This window comes from Passer domesticus, chromosome 15 (genome assembly GCF_036417665.1).
Source record: "Passer domesticus isolate bPasDom1 chromosome 15, bPasDom1.hap1, whole genome shotgun sequence".
In the NCBI taxonomy this organism is placed as follows: Eukaryota; Metazoa; Chordata; class Aves; order Passeriformes; family Passeridae; genus Passer; species Passer domesticus.
Window position 1 is genome coordinate 15,572,942 of NC_087488.1, and position 17,787 is coordinate 15,590,728.

The 17,787-nt window shown below is 57.5% G+C and overlaps 1 protein-coding gene across 1 annotated transcript in view; it reads right to left on the bottom strand.

Annotated features, from left to right (window-relative positions):
- Positions 1-2,504: 2,504 nt before the first annotated feature.
- The window catches only part of HS3ST6 (heparan sulfate-glucosamine 3-sulfotransferase 6), a 31,359-nt gene continuing 16,076 nt past the window's right edge, over positions 2,505-17,787 (bottom strand). The window contains exon 2 of the mRNA XM_064390072.1: positions 2,505-3,581. Coding sequence (XP_064246142.1) covers positions 2,963-3,581 — 619 coding nt within the window. The 3' untranslated portion in view covers positions 2,505-2,962. The remainder of the gene's footprint in view (positions 3,582-17,787) is intronic.

Sequence of the window (17,787 nt, forward strand, 5' to 3'; positions counted from 1 at the left end):
CTCTCTCTCGTCAGAACTTTATTCCCAGAGGTTTTGAGCAGGGAGATCCAGCAGTGACAGCTGTCCCTGAGCCTCTGTGCGAGTTTCAGAGCAATTCCTCCTGGAGGAGCTGTGCCTGCCCCTGGAGCTGTCCCAGGCCAGGCTGGACAGGGCTGGGAGCAGCCTGGGACATGGAAGGTGTCCCACTGGGTGGGATTTTGGGTCCCTCCAACCCAAACCAGGATTCCATGACCCCGGAGAATGAAGTGTTCCAGTGAGCACTCGAAATTCCAAGGAATCTCTGTTCAAGCCGAGCCCTCCACGACGGCACAAGCGGGACAGGGCTGCTGTCACCATCCCCAACGAAACACATTTTTTGGAAGCACATCGCTCCGCTGGAGCTCTTGCAAGCACCACAAACTCCGCCGAGGTGGACTTCAGCCCGTGCCTGGCTCAGAGCAGGAGCCGGGAGATTCCATCCCCTTCCTACCAAAGCTGCTTTTATTGTCTTGATCTAATGAAGTGCAGACTTCACCTGGACAGAGCCAGAAGTGGCTCCTCTCGGAGGCAATGAATACAAATACTTGACCTCGTGAGCTGCGGGGCAGCAATTAGTTTAAGCAGGGGGTTTGTGTAACACTTCAAAAGTCTTAATCCGTGCGGTCAGCCCTGGCACGGTATTTGCCAGAACGCATTGAGTAGTCTTAATGAGTCTGCAAAGCGAGCTTTCAATACATTTTGGGTCGCTTCAGATGCTTTAAATGGCATAGTCTATATGGCATTGTGCGGCTTTAGAAAGGGCCGGGCTTTAAAAAAGTAAGGTTCCCTTTCACAGGGCAGACAGAAACCATCTTTAGAGCCGGACCCTGAACGTTTTGCATCTCAATGTGGCGGGGGCTGAATGCAGTCACTCAGCTGGGAAATAGGATCACTATCAGCGCTTCCAGCCTTTCACAGGCACTTGGGAAACTTTAAAGCCCTTCGCGGAGAATAATTTGGTCGAATGTCGTCGCTGGAAACAAAACCTAAACAAGCAGAGCGCAGTCCATCATGCGGAGCTGCCAGCGAGGCTGACAAGGGGCTCCAGCCGCTGCGACATCCCAGCGCGGCGGGGACACGGCCGGGGGACACTGGGTGGGGACACAGGGTGGGGACACAGCTGGGGACACGGCCGGAGGTCACTGCCGGGGGACACTGCTGGGGGTCACAGGGTGGGGACACGGCTGGGGCTCACAGCCAAGGGACAGAGCCTGGGGACACCACCAGGGGTCACAGGGTGGGGACACAGCCTGGGGGACAGAACCTGGGGACATGGCCGGGGGGGACAGGGGAGGCTGAGCCCATCCCACCTCTGCTGGTTGATGGCTGGGGGTCGCAGGCTGGGGGACACAGCTGGGGTCACAGTCGGAGGTCACAGCCTGGGGGGACACGGCCAGGGCACCCCGCACTGGGCAGGGGGTGCTGGGCCCACCCCAGGACAGCTGCATCACTCCGAGGCTTTGGGAGTGTCCTGGCTTCATCTCCTCTCACTCTGCCGTGGCAATGTCCTGATGCGTGCTGGTCACAAAGCCCTGGGGACTGTCACCTGTCACCTCGACGGCCTCTCCACACAGAACCTGGCAGCTGCTTGCTTTTCCCTCCAGCATCACCTTAAGCACGTGTCTCTTGTCCTGGGAATGAGCAGGAGCATGTCCAACCTCGCCTGCAGCCCAGAGCATGGGACAGGAGACAACCCTCACCCCCAGGGACACCAGGGAGGTGCCAGGAGCCGGGGCAGGGAGGGCTGCGTGGGATGAAACACCAGACGTGGGTGTGGAACCACCCCGGAGCTGGGAGGAGAAGGGATGAGGCCCGTTGTACATCCCAGGAGTGGGACCTGCTTCCCTCCTTGCCCAGGCAGCAGCAGCAGGGAGGACTGGAGGCACCTCAGCGGGTTTGGGATGCTGCACGATGGAAGGAACCACAGCCAAAGCAGATTTGCAAACAATGCAGGGCCTGAGGGCCCTCCAAAACTCATAATTAGCCCATTAAAGAGACAAATACAAGTCACTAATAAGATCTTAGAGGTTAATGAAATGTTTTCCCCATCTTTAATTAAGGGAAAACTAGTTAGTAGAGATTAAAGTAATTTCTGCAGCCTCCCGTGATGACCCTCAGTGGCTGCAGATTTGAAAAACTATTGAGATTATTGAACTGAATAGAGTTGGGTAAATTGTGGAGAAGCTGGAATTTTCCTGCTAAGGGTTAGAAAAGCCCTGCCCTACCAGCTGGGCCACTCAAGGAGCATGGAAGGTGATCCACAGCTGCCTCTCCCTAAGCCAGGCCCTGGCATTTATTCAGAACTGCTGCTGTTCCCTGTTTTGCTCAGCTGGGAAATTCCTGCAGACTTTTTTCCATCTCCAAAACATCTCCCAGGGTTGGGGGTTGCTGCCCCCAGGTTTCATTCTGGGGGTGGATCCACGACCCCGTGCACACAAACCCAAACTCCCACCCAGACCGCCCCCAGTTAACAGAGATCAGCAAGGTTTATGTGGAAGAATATTTAATCTGCTCAGGGAGGGGACAGGGCTCAGCTGAGCTTTTATTAAATATTTCTCTCTACTCCAATAAAAGTCCGTTTCTTGCCAGAAAAGGTCCGATATAAATTAGAACAAAGGGAGGAGGGTGCTGGTGGGGTGGTCACGGGCATCCCTGGGCCACAGTGACCACGGACATCCCTGGACAATGATGGCCATAGACATCTCTGGATCATGATGACCATGAGCATTCCCTGACCACAGTGACCATGGACATCCCTGGACCACAATGACCATGGGCATCCCTGGGCCACAGTGACCATGGGCATCCCTGGACAATGATGGCCATAGACATCTCTGGATCATGATGACCATGAGCATTCCTTGACCACAATGACCACTGGCATCCCCGGGCCGCAGTCCTGGCATCCCAGGTGCCAACCCAGCAGCGTGCCCTGGGGACGGGCTCAGTCCCACCCAAAATCCTGCCCTGTCATCTGGTAGAACTTCATGTTGAAGGGTCTGTAGAACTCGCGCAGGCGCTGCACCACGAGCCCGTCGATTCGGGGGTGCGGCCGCCCCTTGGATTTCCCCAGGCAGCGGGGCTTGCTCCCCCCCTCGGGCTTCTTCAGGCAGGGGAAGCCCTTGGTCTCGTTAAAGTAGAAATGTCTGTCCGTCACCACCCTGTGCAGCCCCAGGAAGTCCTGGACACGGCCCATCTCCCCGGCGGGGTCGCTGACCAGCCTCTCGCCGCTGACGAAGAGGAACTTGGAGAGCGGGAAGTACTGCAGCCAGTTCTCCAGGTGCTTGGCGTAGATCCCGATCCGCACCGCGCTCCAGCTCGTGTCGATCAGTCCCGTGCTGAGGTTTTTGAAGGCCAGGGCCTGGAAGCTGGGGATGGAGGGGTTTTTGGAGAGGGTCTGCGTGTAGTCCGAGATGGCGCGGGTGACAGGGTTGCGCACCACCACGATCAGCTTGGTGTCCCGGGACATGTTGTGGATGCGCCGCGGCGCCTCCTTGGTGACAAAGTAGCTGGGGGTCTTCTCCATGGTGATCTGGCCCTCCAGGGTGCGTGGCATCAGGCTCCTGAGGACAGAGGGACACGGTCAGGGCTCAGCTGCTCCCGCCTGATGTCACAACGGGTGGGAACGAGCCCCAAAACCCGGCCAGGAATGTTCAGGGTCTTCCCAGCCACAGCCACATCTCCCCTTTCCCTCTTGTCACACCGCCCTGGTCACCTCCTCATCCTCAAAACCCTTCCCAGGAGCCCCCAAGCTCCAGCCTCTCTGCCCATCTCAGCATTCCCTTCGTCCCCTGCGCGGTGTGTCCCCAGGAAGGAGCTCCCTGTCACCCCTTGGGATTCCCTCCCAGCCCTGGAAATGCCTCCTGCAGCTGCGGTGGGTGAGGGACACCTCAGCACAAACACTTCGGGACAGGGCTGGTGCTCATCCCTGCCTCAGCCAGATTTCATGTCCTGGAGGTTTCAGCTTTCCCCGAGGGATCGAAGAGGAAAATCCTGGGAAATCCCATCACGGGGGTGCTCTCCAAGCACCAGCCGGGAATGGAGATGCCCACCAAGGCTCCCTCCTGCTCTGCCTCCAGACAGGGAGCAGTTAAAGCCAGAAAAAGACTGTTTCCTTTTCAAAAGAAAGGCGGAAAAACCCTGAGGGCCCAGCCATTGTGCTGGGTAAGATTCACTGCTCTGATTGTTCCCTCGTGCACTTTAATGAGGCATTAATTGCCGCAGAAATTACCCAGCCGTGTGACAGAACGGGTCCTCGCTGCCACCAGCACTGGCACCTGCCCGCTGCCCTCCACACTCCTCTTCCACACCATCCTGGGATGTTTGGGAAGGGACCTCACAGCCCACCCAGTGCCACCCTGCCAGGGCAGGGACACCTGCCACTGTCCCCGGGTGCCCCCAGCCCCGTCCTGCCAGGGACAGCCGGAGATTCCCCGGGAATTGCATCCCGCTGCTCGGGGCTGTGCCTGGCAGGGAGCTGGGGACGGGCACAGGGCTGTGCCCAGCAGCATCTGCTCCTGATGTCATGGGAAAAGCTTGAGGTTTCCGGGATTTTTCCCCTGGACTCAGGAAAGAACACTTTATTAAAAGCATTTGCGAGCATTTGCCACCCCACAGCTCCCTCCCCCAGACGAGAGCAGAAGCCATTTGTGGCTTTCCCCACTCTTTTATTTTAATTTTTTGCAGAGTGCCAGCGCTTTTAGAGGCAGTTCCTGTCCCTGGTGCCCTCACCTGGCAGCACAACCCCGTTTGGCACCAGTGGATGCCCTTCAGGATCCGTGGATCCCAGGGCACCGTGGGAATGCCGAGCAGTGCCTGCAGGTACAGGACACGGCACTGGGGAGCCTTGGGAGGAATCGGGATTTCCAGAGGAGTCTGTGTGCCCAGGAGCAGGGATAAAACCCCTTTGAGAGGAATTGGGATTTCCAGAGGAGTCTGTGTGCCCAGGAGCAGGGATAAAACCCCTTTGCTTCTCTATTAAACTGATAAATGCTTTGTTTTCAATTAATAAAACTTCTGACAGAGCTCCTGCTGGGAATCACCTTCCCAAAGAGGGATTAGACCCATCCCTGTCCTGCTCCAGAGCCCAGGAAAACCCCCGGGATGGGGATGGGGATTCACTGGGAGCACACCGCAGCTCACCTCCCCTCCTGTGGGGCTTCCCGGCCAGCCAAGCGTCCTGAGCTTTAATTCCATGCAGGAAATGCTGCAGAGTTTTCCAGGCTGCTTCACCAGCTTTTCCTGGCACCTTCTGAGGCATCCCTGCCGTGTGTCCCTGGGATTTCTGAACGGCTCCATCCTCATCCTCATCATCATCCTCATCCTCATCCTCCTGGCCGGAGGGCCGGGCCCAGCCCCGCTCCTCAGTGGACAATAAATTGTTTTTTGCCCCAGCAAACCCTGGGGATGGGACCCAAAGAGGCCACGCTGAACCACAGCCCGGCCCTGAATACCCCTCGTATCCCTCCCTGTCCTGCACGGGGACATCGCGGCCAGCCTGAACCCCCAGGGCCATCCACAGCTTAATTACAAGGTAATTAACACAAGTTTTGATGAAGTTTTAATGGGTTGGGCGGTGTCCCGGCGGCTCCCGTGGCTGTGATGGGTGTGAGGACCTGCAGTCCCTGACCTGCCCCGGGATCCCCTCGGGAACAGCAATTAATTGTGCAACCTCCTCTTCCTCAGCAGCCCCAGCGCTGCCGGCACAACAATTAAACATTTCACATCTTCATTAAGGCCCTAATACTTCCCCTAAATTAGCGGGGTTAATTATTGATAACGCCCAGCTCCCTCCAGCTCTGGCTCCAACCGGCAAAGGGCAGAGCTGGCTTTGCTGGGCTCCGCTTCAGCCCAGACGTTATGAACGTTAATTAAATTTGCAGTTGATTCTTCCTGACCCTACGAGAGCACCGTGGGAATGCCAAGCGGTGCCTGCAGGTACAGGACACGGCACTGGGGAGGAACTGGGATTTCCAGAGGAGACTGTGTGCCCAGAGCAGGGATAAAACCCTTCTGCACTCCATTAAGCTGATAAATGTTTGTTTTTAATTAATAAAACTGGCACTTGAGGGGCATCGGAGCAGGGGTTGCCTACACGGAGACATTCAACACATGAAAATGCTTCCTCGGTTAAGGCAACACACAATAAATTACAGCAGATAAAATGCTGATAAAAATGCAGAAAGCTGCATTAAGTAGTGATTAACAGCCACAGCAGGCAGGGAATCAAAGCAGACTTCAAAAACTGGGCCAACATAACTTCCCAGAGTTAATTGCTTCACGATTCCTGATGATTTTTGGAGCAGAACTCCTCCCAGCACCGAGCTGAGAGATCAGGGGATGCACTCCCAGGAGATAAATAAGTCTCCAGCCCAGAGCATCCCTGAGTTATCACCCAGGGCAGCTCCAGGAGGAAATTAACTCCATCCCAGCCCAAAGCAGGCGGGCAGCACAGGCTCTGCCTGCTGCTCATCCCCTGGAAATGCCAGGCAGAAACTTCCACAGGGATACAGCTCCAGCCTGAGCTGGGAGAGCCCAAAACCCCAGGTCAGCCACAGGTGGAAGTGATGGGTGACATGGGGTCAGGGTGCTGTGGGGTCAGGGAAATGGGTGACACAGGGTCAGGGAAATGGGTGACACAGGGTCAGGGGGATGGGTGATGTGGGGTCAAGGTTGCACGTTCTATGTTATCACCAAAATGAGAAAAAAAGGGAGGAAAAAATCCCCTCTCCATCACTATTTTTAAAAAATGAGCCCTGACCAAAAAGCCCGGCCAAAAGGAGTGAAGGGCAGGGGTTCTGCCAGAGGGGGACACGGCTGGGAGCTTCCTGCAGGGCAAAGTCACTCCTCCAGGCACCGGGATGGGGCTGGGGACAAACCCAGAGCAGCTCAGCGGTGACAGCTCTGCCAGCACCAGGCTGGGCAGGGGACAGTCCTGGACTCCAGGGGACACCCCCAGCTCCAGGGGACATTCCGGGGCTCCAGGGGACATCCCAGCTCCAGGGGACACTCCTGGGCTCCAGGGGACATCTCCGGCCCCAGGGGACAGCCCGGGGCTCCAGGGTGACAGGCAGCAGGCCGGGGCTCGGGGCTGGCGGAGGGGACAGAACCGTTTTTGTGTAAACGTGAACCAGCTCGGAGCCGGGAGCGGCTCGGCACGGATCGGTGCCGCCGGACCGGCCGGATCTCCGTGTGAGCCGTGCTCGGGTTCATCGCGCCGGGACAAGGCTGCCTTTGTGCCCCAGCAGCTCCGGTGTCACACGGGAACCAGGCTGGAGCCGAGAGAGAGACCCTGCCCTCCGGAGAGAGACCCTTCCCTCCGGGGAGAGAGGGACCCTGCCCTCCGGGCAGCTCCAACGGCAGGAAAAGGGTGCGAGGCGGCAGGGACGGGAATTCCAGCCCCAAATCCCTGTTGGAGGGATGAGGCAGGGCCCTGCTTCCCCGAAAATGGGGGCAGCCGGGCTGAGCCCATCCCGGGGCTCTCCAGCACCTCTCCTTCTTCCCAAAAAGGGAGGTGAGAGCCCAGCCCGGGGCTCTCCAGCATCTCTCCTTCCCGCAGGAACCAGGGCAGGGCACGGAGGGATGGACTGGGAGAGAAGAGCTGGGAAAATGAACTGGGAAGGGATGGACTGGAAAAATGAACTGGGAAGGGATGGACTGGGAAAAATGAACTGGGAAGGGATGGATTGGGAAGGGGTGAGCTGGGAAGGGGTGGACAACAAAAATGGTCTGGGAAGGGATGAACCGGGAGGGATGAGCTAGGAAAGGATGAACTGGGAAGGGATGAGCCAGAGGGAAGAACAGGGAGGGATGAACTAGAAAAGCTTAGATGAGAGGGATGAACTGGGAGGGATGAGCTGGGAAGGGATGAACCGGGAGGGAAGAACTGGGAGGGAAGAACGGGGAAGGGATGAGCTCCCCAAGCCGCCCGGGACCAAATTAGCCCCCGTTCCTTTTTAGCCTAATTACCGAGCTGCTCCCCCTCGCCTTCCCCGGCAGGTCCTGGCAGAGCCCCCCCAGCGCTCCCCACCCCCGAGCTGCCTCCATTATTTCTGATTCTTTCACCAATTCAAAAATGTGCAAATGAGGCCGCGGCTCCCCAATCAGGCCTGGCCGGGAGCTAATTGGCTTTAAGCAGGGAGACCTGAATATGCTAATGAGGGCAGTAACAAGGCTGTGATGCGCCTGGAAGGGGAGCCAAGCCCTGGGCTGACTGAGACGCGTCAATTAACAAGCAGGCAGATAATTTATTAATGCTCCCTCGCACCCCTGTGCCCTTTGCTCCTAATTACCCTTTGATACATCAGCCAGCGAGGGGGTTTGGCGGGTCGTGCTCCCAGCTGGAGCATCCCCAGGGGCTCCTCCTGCCCCCCAGAAGCTCCGGATTCCCCCCTCGCCCCCAGAGGAGCGCGGCTGGGGGGTCCCCGGCCCACACAAGGACCCCCGAGCTCTCCCAGTGCCACTCCGAGGGGTCCCTGGCCTTGGTGGGGTTTGGGATGACCCCTCCTCACCCTTCTCCACTGTGGAGCAGCTACAAGATAGGGGGTCACCCCAAAAATGTCACCCAGTGCCACTGCCAGGAGCCCCTCACAGCTGGGGCTGCCCCTGAAGGGGTCCCAAAAGAGCCCCCGGGACTCCTCCCTGTGGAGTCTGAATAAAACAAACACAGAGAAAACCGTGAGTGAAAACGCAGCTGAAGCCACTGCTTGGGTGAGAACAGGTGGGAAACAGCTCCATGAATCCCCAAAAAACCCTCAGAAAATGGGGAATGGCATGTGCCCAACCATGATGGGGCACTGAATCCCCAAAAAACTCCTCGGAAAATGAGGAATGGCCCATGCCCAGCTTGGTGGGGCACTGAATCCCTAAAAACCCCTCAGAAAATGAGGAATGACACGTGACCAACCATGATGGGGCACTGAATCCCCAAAAAACTCCTCAGAAAATGGGACTGGAAGGTGCCCAGCTTGGTGGGGCACTGAATCCCCAAAAACCCTACAGATGGTTGGGCTGGCACATGCCCAGCTTGGTGGGTCACTGAATCTCTAAAAATCTGTCAGAAAATGAGGAATGGCACATGCCCAGCCATGATGGGGCACTGAATCCCCAAAAAACTCCTCAGAAAATGGGGAGTGGCACATGCCCAGCCATGATGGGGCACTGAATCCCTAAAAACCCCTCAGAAAATGAGGAATGACATGCGACCAACCATGATGGGGCACTGAATCCCCAAAAACCCTTCAGAAAATAGGGGCTGGAAGGTGCCCAGCTTGGTGGGGTGTTGAATCCCCAAAGCCCCTCACCCAGGGGTGCTGGGGCTGGCACGTGCCCAGCCTGGCCTGCCCTGGGCTGGGGCTGTGCCCGGTGGAGCTGGCAGCTCTCCATCCCTCTGGAATGAGCCCCTCAGCGTGGCAGCAGTCAGGAATCTCCTCTCCCTTTGATTGCCGAGGGGACAGCCTGTGGCAGGTGTCCTGCCTGTGACCCGGGCCAGCCCAGGGCTCTGATCTGGGGATGACCCTTCCCAGCAGTGCCCGTGTGCCCCGCTCAAACAGCTTGCAGATGAAGGAGCAACAGACTGGAGATGATTTATTCAGGAATTAAAGGTTCAGTACCCCTTTTAAAGGCTGTGCCTCGGCACTGTCAGCCTTCATTGCACACAATTAAAGGCCTTGGCTGCCCCAGCCCCCTCTCCTGCCTTCCAGGGGAAGGAAATCAAACAAAACCAACCCCCCCGCATGCCCCCGCCGAGCCCCGGCCCCGGGGGGCTCTGCTGAAGGACTCGGGAGCTCGGCAGTGGCCCTGAGCTGCAGCTCCAGCCTGGGAAGCTGCTCCAGCTCCATTCTCTGCTCGGGATGGGGGATGGAGCACTTGGGTTTGCTCCCTGTTTGCAGGAGGGGATGCTCAGGGTTGGAGTCCTCAGAGCAGAGCAAAGCAAAGGCTGTTCCTGCAGCTGAAGAGGAGTTATCCCTCCTCCTGGTTATCCCTCCTCCTGGTTATCCCTCATCCTGGATATCCCTTCTCTTTATTCCTCTTCCAGGTTATCCCTTCTCATGGTTATCCCTTCTCTTTTCCCCTTCTGATTACCTCTCCTTCTGCTTATCTCTTCTGCTTGTTATCTCTTCTCCCCTTTATTCCTCCTCCTGGTTATCCCTTTTTCTCTTTATCCCTTCTCCTATTTATCCCCCCTCCTGGTTTTCCCTCCTCCTGGTTATTTCTCCTTCTGGTTATCCTTCTTCTCTTTTCCCCTCCTCCTGGTTATCCCTTCTTCTTTTATTCCTCATCCTGGTTATCCCTTTTCCTCTTTATCCCTTCTCCTCTTTATCCCTCCTCCTGGTTAACCTTTCTCCCCTTTAATCCTCCTCCTGGTTATCCCTCCTCCTGGTTATCTATCTCTCATCCTGGTTATTCCTTCTCTTTATTCCTCCTCCTGTTATCCTTTCTCCTCTCGATCCCTCCTCCTGGTTATCCCTTTTCCTCTTTATCCCTTCTCCTCTTTATTCCTCCTCCAGTTTTATTCCTCTGGAGCAAACCCGACCCCTGCAGCAGCTCAATTCCGTGCAGTGCAAACTCCACCCTTGTCCCAGCCCAGCCGCACTCCCCTCTCCCACCGGGATGCCCCCGGCACGGCGGGGATGGATCCCTCCCTCCCTCCCTCCCTCCCTCCCCGAGCCCCGGGAGCCGCGGGGCCCGCGGGGAGCGGCTCCCGCGGGCTCCGGCAGCAGCAATTCAATGAAAAGCTTCCTTCCTCTTCGGAAAGAAAGGGAGGAAACCCGCTGGCGGCAGCGCTGGATAATCCCTTTGCAAGGCAGTAAATTTCCCTGCAGCTCCCCCGGAAAGTAATCCGGTGGATTATTGCACCTTTCAGCACGGGCAGCTTTAAAGAGGCTCTGCCCTCGCCGTGGATCTGGTGCTTTATGACCTGACCTGCTGTCTGAGCAGGGGGAAACACAAATTACCCTCCTCTGAACCTGCAGCACAGGCGCTGGTGACAGATTTTATCCCCCTGGTAACCGGGGTCCTTGGGAGTGCCAATAAATAAGGGAAAATTGCTCTTGGAGCTGCTGGGGAGGGAAGGGGACCTCACTAACCCTGACTATCCCAAGGTTTCTTTAAAAAAAAAAAACAACAGAAAAAAATCCCCAAGAGCACTCTGTCTAAAGATCTTGGTTTCAATTACAAATTTTAAAATTGCACTCATTACTTCTCGCTAAATTATCCCCTCACAGTGAAAGGCTGGTCCTGCCTGGTTTGCCACCTTGATGGAGGAGAGCACAGGGAAGGCATAAAAAGGTCACAAAAATCATTGGGGTTTCCAGGTTCACAGTTACACAGACAGCAGAAATAGGAACCCTTCCACCTCCTGATGCTTGGCTGAGCAGCAGGAAAAGGAAGGGAGGGACCCTTTCCACTGTCCCAGGTTCTGCCAGCCTGGTCTGGGACAGCTCCAGGGATCCAGGGGCAGCCACGGCTTCTCTGGGCACCTGTGCCAGGGCCTGCCCGCCCTCCCGGGAAGGATTTATTCCCCAAATCCCTCATTCGTCCATCCATCCATGGATCCATCCATCCATCTATGGGTCCATCCATCATCCATCCATCCATGGATCCATCCATCCATCTATGGGTCCATCCATCCATCCATCCATCCATCCATCCATCCATCCATCCATCCATCATCCATCCATCCATCCATCCATCCATCATCCATCCATCATCCATCCATCCATCCATCCATCCATCCATCATCCATCCATCATCCATCCATCCATCCATCCATCCATCCATCCATCCATCATCCATCCATCCATCCATCCATCCATCCATCCATCCATCCATCATCCATCCATCCATCCATCCATCATCCATCCATCATCCATCCATCCATCCATCCATCCATCATCCATCATCCATCCATCCATCATCCATCCATCCATCATCCATCATCCATCCATCCATCCATCATTCATCCCTCATCGATCCATCATCCATCCATCCATCATCCATCCATCCATCCATCCATCCATCCATCCATCCATCATCCATCCATCCATCATCCATCATCCATCCATCCATCATCCATCCATCCATCCATCCATCCATCATCCATCCATCCATCATCCATCATCCATCCATCCATCATCCATCCATCCATCATCCATCCATCCATCCATCCATCATCCATCCATCCATCATCCATCCATCCATCCATCCATCATCCATCCATCCATCATCCATCATCCATCCATCCATGGATCCATCCATCCATCTATGGGTCCATCCATCCATCCATCCATCCATCATCCATCCATCCATCCATCATCCATCCATCCATCCATCCATCCATCCATCCATCCATCATCCATCCATCATCCATCCATCCATCACACATCCATCCATCCATCCATCCATCCATCCATCCATCCATCCATCCATCATCCATCCATCCATCCATCATCCATCCATCCATCCATCATCCATCCATCCATCCATCCATCCATCCATCCATCATCCATCCATCATCCATCCATCCATCCATGGATCCATGGATCCATCCATCCATCCATCCATCCATCCATCATCCATCCATCCATCATCCATCCATCCATCTATGGGTCCATCCATCCATCCATCCATCATCCATCCATCCATCCATCATCCATCCATCCATCCATCCATCCATCCATCCATCCATCATCCATCCATCCATCCATCCATCCATCATCCATCCATCCATCATCCATCCATCCATCCATCCATCCATCATCCATCCATCCATTATCCATCCATCCATCCATCCATCATCCATCCATCCATCATCCATCCATCCATCCATCCATCCATCATCCATCCATCCATCCATCCATCATCCATCCATCATCCATCCATCCATCATCCATCCATCCATCCATCCATCCATCCATCCATCCATCCATTATCCATCCATCCATCCATCCATCCATCCATCCATCCATCCATCCATCCATCCATCCATTATCCATCCATCCATCCATCCATCATCCATCCATCCATCATCCGTCCGTCCGTCCGTCCCTCTCCCATGAAGCCATTCACCCGTGTCCTGTCACCACCACTCCGAGTCCATCCATCCCTCACTGTCACATCCCAGGGGACACTGCCTGGAGCCGTTCCCAGCCCATTACTGCTCCCCGAGCCACCCCTCCCAGCTAATTAACCCAGCCTAATTAACCAGGGCACAGCGCAGGTGGCAGGACCCGCATCCCCCTCAGCCGTGGGGTCCCTCCTTGTCCCACTGCCGGGGTGCAGGCGAGGGGCACCCCCAGAATTCCTGCCCATCCCGTGCCGCAGGTGCGGGAGCAGCGGGAGCCCGGCAGGGAGGAAGGAAAGGAGGAGGAGGAGGAGGAGGAGGAGGAGGAGGAGGAGGAGGAGGAGGAGGAGGAGGAATTACCCACACATGTCTGCCAGAACGAGCCCCTCCCGCTGCCGGCCAATTGACAGCTGCCCTGATTTGATCAGCAGCTGCTGACGGGCAGCAGACAAGTCCCCAGGGCCATGAATAATTTCAGGGAATTTGTGTTTATTTGATCTCGGTATGGGGCGGCCCCGAGCCCGGCCAGCCACGGGAAGGGGCAGCCGGGCTCTCCAGATGGCTCCGAGGCCACCGTGGCAGGGCTGGCTGTCCCCTGGTGTCCCCCCTCACCCTGCTCCTGCACAGCCAGGGGGAGGAGGAAGGACTCAGGGGGAGGAGGAAGGACTCCCCAACACCTTTCAGGGAATAGAAAAGTTTCCCCCCAGCCCCAGGATTCCTAACATGCCCCATTCCAACGGTTCCAAGTCATTTATCCAGTGTCTCCTCTTTCCAAAGGACAAAAACGAGCACTTGGTGCTCTCTGGGCTCCCGTGCCATGTTTGGGGACACCCTGTGACCCCAGCCCCAAAGCCCTGTTTGGGGACACCCTGTGATGGCAGTGCCATACCCTGTTTGGGGACACCCCTCTGTCCCCAGCCCCAAAAACCCCTGTTTGGGGACACTCTGTGACCCCAGTCCCAAACCCCTGTGTGGGGACACCCCTCTGTCCCCAGCCCCAAACCCCTGTTTGGGGACACTCTGTGACCCCAGCCCCAAAGCCCTGTTTGGGGACACCCTGTGACCCCAGCCCCAAAGCCCTGTTTGGGGACACCCTGTGATGGCAGTGCCATAGCCTGTTTGGGGACACCCCTCTGTCCCCAGCCCCAAAAACCCCTGTTTGGGGACACTCTGTGACCCCAGCACCAAACCACTTTTTGGGAACACTCCGTGATGCCAGAACCAAATCCCTTTTTGGGGACATGCCATATCCCCTGCCCCAAACCCTGTTTGGGGACCTCCAGCAATGAGGTGTGAGCAGGAGGTGCCCTGTGGGACAGGAGAGGGGACAGAGGCAGCAGTGCCCTGCCCAGGTGGTGGCTCTGTGTGGCCCTCAGCAGCCCCAGGAGGATCCCAGAGGAAGATCCCAAAGGAGGAAGATCCCCAGGTGGGGTCTGGCCCCCCCAGGCAGTGCCCTGGGCTCAGACCAGCCCCCCTGGGCACCTGGGCCGGGTTCCAGGGCTGGCACTCGAGGGGCACCCCCTGCTCCTGGCTGGGCACAGATGTCCCCCGGTGGCACTCAGGAGGGGGACAGGCAGGACAGGAGGGGACAGGGGGACGGGCACAGCGATGCCACAGCTGCACGTGGGCACTGGGGGCTGGCAGTGCTGAGCAGCAGAGCCCTCAGGATGCAGAAATTCCCATTTTTCCTGGGTCTGCAATGCCTCTGACAGCTCGGGCAGGGGGTGGAGGGGCTGCAGCTGGAACCTGCTGGCCTGGAAGGGGCAGCAGCCCTGCAGAGCCCCAGCCTGGCCCAGGCTGATCCATCTCAGGTGACAGTCCCCTGAGCCCTGGAGGGTCACCTGCAGGGACACAGGGACAGAGCCAGCAGTGCCAACCCTCCCAGGCTGAGCAGGGCAAGGAGCCACAGCTGCAGCTCCATCTTTAGGGTCCCCAAAAGCTCCCAGGTGAGAACAAACCATCCCCTTGTCCCCTCCCCAGCCACCCCACAGCTCAGAGCCCCCTCCTCACCCTCGGGGGCTCACAGGGAAATTGTCACCCCAACCCCTGTCCTGGCCACCCGCTCCACACTCGTCCCCCAGAGCGGGTTCTGCCCCTCCACAGCCACGTCCCACACGTGTCCCAGCCAGCCCAGGAGGGCTCCAGGCTGGGGGGGCTCATCTGTCCCCCCTCCTGCAGACCCAGAACTGCTTTTTGTGGTGTTTGTCCCGGGCCTGACGCTGTCACACTGCTCTCGTTGGGATGGAAAAGAAAATGCATCCAGTTTTCCACAGGAACAACAACGATTCCCCATCTGGGTCAAATTTGTAATCCAGCCTCAGGGAAGATGGGAAACAAATTTAGCTTTTTTTTTTTTTTTTTACTATCAGAGAAAGCCTCGTTTCCTGGTGAGGAGCTTCACCCACAGCATGGCAGGGCTGGGAGCCCCCATTCCCAAAATTCTCCGTGCCATCCCACCCAGTGGAAGGGAGCTGGGAGAGGAGCCCCAGCATGGAGCAAATGGTTCTGGTCTCCTGAAGCTGCTCAGCCCCTCACAGCGTGTGTAGGGCTCCCCTGCAGCCCCTCACCCTGACCCACAGCTGCTGCCTGCACAGGGCAGGGACAAACCCCACAAATCCAGCTGAGCCTGGAGCACCTGGGGGGCTTGGGAATGTGGGGGTGCTGCTGGGAGCCCCCTCCCCCTGCTCAGCTGGTCCCCAGGTGAAGGAAATCCCCCTGAGGAGGGAGCTGGGGGGGATTATGAACTTTGCTGCAAAAAAAAAAAAAGGGAAAGCTGTTCCTCCAGCCACAGCAAAAGGGGCTGTGGAGATGTTGGGAAGGCTCAGGAATGTCCCAGGAGAGGTTGGACAGGGCTTGGAGAGCCTGGGGCAGTGGGAGGTGTCCCTGCCCTTGGCAGGGGTGGCTCTGGATGGGCTTTAAGGTCCCTCCTAAAACCCAAACCACTCTGGAATTGCAGGATAATTCCAGGATATCCTGAATTTCCTGCAGCTCCCGAGCTCTGGGTGAGCCCCAGGTGGTGGAGAGGGGGTTCCATCCATCCTGTCAGTGCTCCCCCCTCCCTGCCTCCCTCCAGCAGGAGCAACTGGGAATTCTCTACCAAACACTTCTTCGCACTGGAAAAGCTTCACTTTGTGGCAGCTGGAGCTGTTTGTGGGAAAGAACTGGATTTTGCTTATTTTTAGCCTGGTTTCCTAAGGAAGTGTGGCTGGAGCAATCATGCTCTGTCTGTCTGTCTGTCTGTCCAGCTGTCTGCCCTGTCAGATCCCACCGGCCCATTCCAGCTGGATTTGGTGTAAGACCAGGATCAAAAATAGGAGTTTTTGCACATTTCCATGGAAAGCTGCAGCTGAGTGGTGGCCAGGACCCCGAGCTCAGGGGGAGGCAACTCCAGGACCACCAGCCCAGCCCAGCTCACCCCAGTCCGGCCCAGTCCAGCCCAGTGCAGTCCAGCCCAGCTCAGCCCAGTCCATCCCAGCCCAGTCCAGTCCAGTCCATCCCAGTCCATCCCAGTCCATCCCAGCCCAGCCCAGCCCAGCCCAGCCCAGCCCAGTGCCACCAGTTCAGGCTCCCCAGTTCACTCAGCACCAGCTCCCTGAGCAGGAATCCTCGTGCAGGGAAGACAAGCACACCCTCTGCACCCAAATCTGCTCTGGGGGAGCTGGGCACGCCTCCGTGCCCTTCCCAAAACGCCTTTGGGGTGTCCCTGTCCCCAGGCAGGAGGATCCATCCCAGCCCTGCCCCGTGCCCAGGGCAGTGCCAGCCCCAGGGACCCTGCAGGTCTGTGCCCACTCTGGAGAGCCTGGCGTGCCCTGTGTCCCTGGCATGTGAGGGGCAGGGATCTTCCCAAGCCCGGCAGCTGCTGCAGGACCACGATTTTCCTTTTTTCCCCCCTTTTTGAGTGCGAGGGAGGGCAGATCCGGGGCTGGGTGGAGCTCAGGGGGCGGCAGGGGCCGGGCAGGCGGGACTCGGGGGGTTTGTGTGCTGCTGCAGCCCCGCGGGGTAGGATGTTCTGGAGCTTTCCCAAACCCTCCCCGCGCTGGGGACAGCCCCCCGGGCGTGGGACACCTCCTGCCAGGGTCCCCTGCTGGTCCTGGGGATGGGGACACTGCTGGCATTGTCCCCTGCCAGCTCTGCTGCCCCATGCCAGGGCAGGGGGGGTGGGAGTTGCCCTCGGGGGTGATGTGGCTCCAAATTTCTGCCTAAAAATGCTCCAGGAAAGGCTGGGGATCAGAGGGGCTGGAGCAGGGATTTCCCTGCAATCACAGAGGTGGGAAAAGCCCTCCCGGGTCAGTCCAGCCCTTCCCCAAGGCCACTGTCCCTGTCCCCAAGTGCCACATCCACAGGGTTTTACCTCTGGGGCTGTGACCCCACCCTGCCCTGGGCAGCGTTCCCAGGATGGAATTTTCCCTAAAATCCCACCTGAAGCTCCCCTGGCCCAGCCTGAGCCTCGTCACTGAGGAGCAGAGAGTGACACAGGGCCACCCTGTGCTCCAGGGTGGGGACACCCTGGGGACACCCCTGTGTCCTTCAGGAGGGGACTGTCCCCTGGGATGGACAGATGGACACACGGACAGGCAGCAGCACAGCCCAGGAAGTGCTGCAGGCAGGGATGGGGATGCTCCCGTGGGTGCAGGGATCCTGGGGACAGGGACACCACGGCAGGGTCCCAGCAGAGCCCTGGGCTTGGCACTCACCCCCTGTGCCCG